The sequence below is a fragment of the Misgurnus anguillicaudatus genome, chromosome 14 (genome assembly GCF_027580225.2).
Source record: "Misgurnus anguillicaudatus chromosome 14, ASM2758022v2, whole genome shotgun sequence".
Taxonomy (NCBI): domain Eukaryota; kingdom Metazoa; phylum Chordata; class Actinopteri; order Cypriniformes; family Cobitidae; genus Misgurnus; species Misgurnus anguillicaudatus.
Genome location: NC_073350.2, coordinates 31,278,056 through 31,284,137, shown reverse-complemented (window position 1 = coordinate 31,284,137; position 6,082 = coordinate 31,278,056). Strand labels below are relative to the sequence as shown.

Genomic DNA, 6,082 nt, shown 5'->3' with positions numbered 1-6,082 from the left:
TCTTTATTTTTTAATACAATTTGAATTGGTTTAAAGAAAACATATACATTTAGAAAGAGATAAAAGTGTTTATTTAACGTGAAAATGACTTTATAGGCTTCATTTTCTTCATTTTGGGGTGAAATTTGGTCTAGACATTTTTATGTGAGATTCATTTATTCATATCTCTCAACCACGATAATAGTTATATTGCAATAACCAATATATTTAAAGGAATATTCCACTTTCTTAAAAAAATCTGATAATTTACTCAGCCCCATGTCATTCCAAAATGTTTGTCTTTCTTTGTTCAGTCGAGAAGAAATTAAGTTTTTTGAAGAAAACAAGGATTTTTTTTCATACAGTGGACTTTAGTGGACCTCAACCTTTTGGTGTTTTATTGCAGCTTCGGATGGATCCGGGCGATCCCAGCAGAGGAGTGGGGGTCTTACCTAGCGAAATGATCGTACTTCTCAATCATAAGTTCTCGTCTTGCACGAGCCGTCTGCATACATAAGGTCGCGCTGGCGCATCACACAGCTAGTGCAAGACAAAAAGTTGTTTTAAAAGTACTTATCTTTTATTTTTCGATGAAAATTATGACCGTTTTGCTAGATAAGACCCTTGTGCCTCGGTTGGGATCGTTTGGAGCCCTTTGAAGCTGCGTTGATACTGTAAAAGGTTGAGGTCCACTATATAGAGAAAAATCCTTAAACGTGTTTCCATAAAAAGTTTTATTTTTTTTTCGCGTCTGAACAAAGTAAGACATGAACATCTTGGATGACATGGGGATGAGTAAATTATAAGATTTTTTTTATAAAAGAGGAGTAATCCTTTAATATTATGAATCTATTCCCCATTAACACTACTAACTCATAAGATGCTGATAAAGAGACACATTTCTGAATGTATTTCCTCTTTCAAAGGTCAATTATTACAGGTTTCTGGCATTGACTACTTCATGAAGTCTGTGATTTTGATAAACAGATTTCGCAAAACCCCATGCAGTTTTCACAGATGGATGATTTTTAAATGCATTCAATGCTTTATTTTTTAACTGACCACAGAAAGTCAATTTTTTGTGTTTTTTTTAGATTATGGTTTTATTTTGTTTAGTGAATGATTGATCGCTGCTTGAACAGAAAGGACAAGTTTAGTATCCAAATGTTTAGGTATTTAATTCCACTTTAAAGCGCTCATTCCTACCATTCATTATATCCTGTATTATATCATTTCAGCTTTTTTACACTCTCACTTGAAGACGGTGAATGATGGCATGTCCTGTGTATTTAATTATTTTATTTTTTTGTAAGCTTTAATGACTCTTTAAGGACCAAGTGTGTATTACGGTGAGAGCTTCGAATGATTCTTGTTGCACTTTAAACTCTTTGATGTGTAGAGCAACAGATGATGATGTTGAAGAGTTTCCCTGTCTAACAAAAATGATCAAATACAGTTTTTTATTTTGTCAATTACCACATTCATGTGAAGGATCATTTCCCCCCATAAATCATGTCCAATACAGCTAAAATTATGTTACAACCTTTCTGTTGAGAGCTTGCAGCTAAAAAAAGACAAACACAGATGCAACCAAAGACCTTCCCGTGTCTGTGTAAACCATCACTGAGTCATTTACATATATTAATATTACACATTATTTTCCATATTAATGCTTTATCAGTAGAAGGTGTCGTGTATAGGAAAGTGTAATAATGGTTTTGTGACAGCAGATGAATGGTTAGGAAGCCTTACAGATATTGTACTGCTAACCGAGTTGTTTTATTTCCTTTACATTAATGATCAGTAGTCTAATGCTGGTGTAAACCTGTGATAACTGGTTGTTGGGCAACCATGTGTGTTTTATATTTAAAGAACAAACCTATTTTAACATGCTTGAATTTTATAAAGTATATTCTAATACGCACATAACAACTCGCTTTTGACACAATGCTTGTTTGTTATACTGATGGATATTTTCTAACGGCTGTATTTTTGATCCCGGTCATTTCTATTGGTAGTTATTGTACAGGATGTCTGATGTGTTGCTGTGGTAATATTATAAAATGATATCATGAAAAACAATGTTTTTTTGTTTTGTTTAACACTTTACAGTAAGGTTTCATTTGTTAATGAATTACTATTACAGCATTTATTTATATTAATTTCATTTACAGATTTAATATCAAACATGGACCTGTTAACGTTGCAGTAGTTAATGCACAATGAACTAACATGACTGTACTGGTATTAATATCAATAAATATTGCTGTTAGTTAAAGGGATAGTTCACCCAAAAATGAAAATTTTGTCATTTTCTCATCCTCATGTTGTTGTAAACCTGTATGATTTTTTTATTTTGGTAAATGATGGTACATAGCTGATTGTAACCATTCATACAATTGATTCATACAGGTTTAGAACAACAAAAATATATTGGAAAATGATGACAGACTTTTCATTTTTGGATGAACTATCCCTTTAATGCATTAAATAATGTTAATAAATGAAATCTTGTTGTAAAGTTTTACTTTTTTTAACCAAGAAATCAAGTAAACCAAACCATAGTCCATGAGTTGTTTTGGCACAGAAAATATTTTTGTATCAAACCCATTACCACTATTTTTGTTGTACAACCACATTAATATGTACAGACGCTGTTGTGAAAAATATTGTTACCATCACGAAGAAGAAGTTTAGGTTTTTTCAATTGTAAATAAATTTCAGCAATGGGCCTGTGTGCATAAATCTATGTTGGTTTTTGTCGTTTTACAAGCTTCGCAGTGTTGGTCATTTACATTATTTTGCTTCTTATTTACATTATTTGGCCTAAAAAGACAGCCATGGCATTGACTTAATTTAAATCCAAAACACAAAAGTTTTAATGTACTTTAATACAATGTTTATGTCTTTAATTTGGTGTTATGTAGAATACACGTAACATTTCCATATGATTGTGAATTAGTAAATAAGAGTCAAACTTTCAAATTATAATTTAGCTTATAAACATATTTATTTATTTGTTTCAGAGGCACAGATGCATTTTTCGAACAACCAAAAATATCTCCAATAAGCCAAAGTAATTAAAAAAACATTAAAAATACAACATATAAAGTGCTTGCATTATATCTTAAATATCCAAGTAATAAAAAAAAAAGTTTGAGACTGTACATAATGTAATAATATATCAAAATATCTGAGAATTAATAATGCAATAGTGCATTAACAATGTGCAGTATACAGTACTACTGTAGTAATAATACAGTACACTATACAGTATAAAGGAAGTTTAGGTCACTAATAAAAGTTTCACATTGTTATCGTTTGGAGAGTTGATCAGAGAGCCAATCCAGTCCTTCATATAAACCTGATCCTTGAACAGCACATGTTGGCTGAACGAACCACTGAGAGACAAACACACAAACACAATACAACTCTTAATATCCTTCATGTCATTTCACTGAAGCCTATAGAGCTCATAACTAACATCATATCAAACAATAACTGGGATATTTTAACTCACCTGTTTGTTTCTGAGTGAATGTAAACCAAGTTTGTCTGTCAGCTCGTGAACGGGCAAGGCGTTGGGTAAATCCTGCTTGTTAGCGAGTACGAGCACAACGACATCTCTCATCTCATCTTCCTGGAGCTGAAAGGGTTAAAATGGATTTAATTTAATACAGACTCTCCTCTATACTTCTACTTAATAGTTTTTGGGTAGTAATGCAGGGCTCCAGACTAACTTTTTTCACTAGGAGCACAGTGGCCCCCAACTGAAAATTTTAGGGGCACAAACAGAAAATTTAGGGGCACATACCGTAAATCAACATGCTAACCAAATATTCACATTTCTACTAAGTAATACCCTGTATTACTAATAAATACTTTGATGATAGATGCAGAAAGTAGAATGTGCTGTTTTAAATTCAGTTTCACATCACAAAAAAGGTCAAATTTGCTGGTCGCACATGTGCGACTGGATGTGAAATTCAGTGGCACACTCTCAAATTTTGGTGGCAGTCTGGAGCCCCGTAATGATGTACACGGATGATATCTGACATACCATCATCATGAGTTCTTCTGATGCTTTCTTAATTCTTTCATGATCACTGCTGTCCACCACAAAGATCAAACCCTGAATTACACAAACACAGAAAGTCATTAAACTTTACTTTTTGAAGGCACTGTATCTGAAAATGATGTTTGAGGAAAACATCTGTTAACTTAGTGTTCTGATAGTAATGTCTCCAAAGACGTCTGATGGTGTCCTGACCACCAACATCCCAAACAGTGAAAGAGATGTTCTTATAGTCAACCGTCTCCACATTAAAACCTGGAGGAAAGATACAGTCAAAATATAACATGACCATTCCATCGGTTCATTTGATTCAGTGAACATAAACCAGGTTAACTCGGATTTATAAAAACTTGTAAAGTTTCTTACCAATAGTTGGAATGGTAGTGACAACTTCACCAAGTTTGAGTTTGTAAAGGACTGTGGTCTTTCCAGCTGCATCCAGACCAACTTAAGAGAAAAAAAGTTTACAATCAATTTCTTATTCGTGAATATCAAATAGGCTTATCATATATCAAATATTAAAACTTTATATAAATGTTTTACTATATGTTACACAATAAACTATGTAATAAATAATATTAAACATAAATAACATTATTATAACATTAAATAATTGTAAATAATAATATGATTTTTTTATGGAAAATAATCTACGCAGCAGGTTTTGAAAAAACTTTACTCACCCATTAAAAGCCTCATCTCCTTTTTCTCAATGAGACGAGCAAAGACGTAAGAGAAGAAATTTCCCATGTTTACAAAAGTTCGGCTGTAACAAATCGAGAGATGTTTAATGTTCAGAGGTGAAGTCTCAGGTGTTTGTGTGAAGTGAGACTCGGTTTGTGTGTTTATATAGAGTCACAGCAGCGAACTTTCACTTTGAAAGACAGCTCAACACCGCCACACTCACACGAGACACGCGCAGATTCTCCAGTGGCAGATCCAACGCGTTCAAAATGACGTCACCTTACGTCCTTACGTTTGTTCATCTACGTGTGCGTGCATTCTTCGAACACACCTGTGTTTTGCTCCTATTTAAAATTGTTCATACGATGTTTTATTTGTAACAGTTTAAATAAAGGTTGTTTTAGTAAACAATGGTAAATGCATTAACTAACATGAACAAACAATGAACAATAGTTTTTAATCATTTATGAATTCTTGTTATGTTAGTTAATGTCAATACAGTTATACATTGTTAGTTCATGGTGGATTAACTGTTGTTAACAGTTTGATAAAAAAAATGCTGAAATTAACATGAACTATGATTAATAAATGATGTAGATGTATTCTATAGGGCAAAAAAATAAATTTCTCTGGCCAATATATTTTGCAGAAATTAAATATTAATTAAATATATTTCATAATTTAACAATATATTTAGTTTTAACCCTCATACAGTATATCAACATATATTTTCAAAAGTATTTCAAAATACATTTTTACAATTTTACAACCCATAGTGCAAAAATTATTTTTCCTAGATTTTTACACCTGAATATATACTTTTAACCTTTTCAAACAAAGTTCATCTTACAGTTCAATGTGAATATAAATGTTGTGAAATATATTTATTTATTGTAACATAAAGTTTATCTTACAGTTCAATGTGAATATAAATGCTGTGAAATATATTTATTTATTAAATATATTTCAAGACATACAAAAAATACATTGATGAAAAATACATTTTTGTAAAATTTCTAAATATGGTAAAATTTCTAAATATTTTTAGCAAATATATTTTTGGCCATTTTTTGAAATATTTTTAAAATGATATTTGAAGATATATATTTTTGCTGTATGGGATTGGTCATTAATAGTTCATGTTAGCATGTAAGCATTTACTAATGTTAACAAATACAACCTTTGTATTTGTAAAGTGTTAACGTTTTATTAAATATAGATAAAGTGTTCAGATGAGCTACTGTCAGGTTATTGTCTGTTTATGACGTCTAGGCTTATTTTATTTTTAACATATTTGTGAGCACTGTTTTATTATGGTTTGGTCTTTTGTAAACTCATACAGGT

The 6,082-nt window shown here is 31.5% G+C and overlaps 1 protein-coding gene across 1 annotated transcript; it reads right to left on the bottom strand.

Annotated features, from left to right (window-relative positions):
- Positions 1-2,990: 2,990 nt before the first annotated feature.
- Positions 2,991-4,991, bottom strand: LOC129427983 (ADP-ribosylation factor 4). Its single transcript, XM_073876314.1, has 6 exons — positions 4,738-4,991; positions 4,421-4,501; positions 4,202-4,309; positions 4,040-4,113; positions 3,500-3,625; positions 2,991-3,380 (listed from the first exon to the last, which is right to left on the bottom strand). The coding sequence occupies exons 1-6, from the start codon at positions 4,802-4,804 to the stop codon at positions 3,294-3,296; spliced, it is 543 nt and encodes a 180-aa protein (XP_073732415.1). The 5' UTR covers positions 4,805-4,991; the 3' UTR covers positions 2,991-3,293.
- Positions 4,992-6,082: the final 1,091 nt, after the last annotated feature.

What these genes read in the sequence shown, in the direction of transcription:
- LOC129427983 (XM_073876314.1), bottom strand. Translation starts at nt 4,804, where the DNA reads ATGGGAAATTTCTTCTCTTACGTCTTTGCTCGTCTCATTGAGAAAAAG. An exon ending in CACTACCATTCCAACTATTG is followed by an intron (nt 4,310 to 4,420) that starts GTAAGAAACTTT and finishes TCTTTCCTCCAG; the next exon opens with GTTTTAATGTGGAGACGGTT. An exon ending in ATTCACTCAGAAACAAACAG is followed by an intron (nt 3,381 to 3,499) that starts GTGAGTTAAAAT and finishes TTTGTCTCTCAG; the next exon opens with TGGTTCGTTCAGCCAACATG.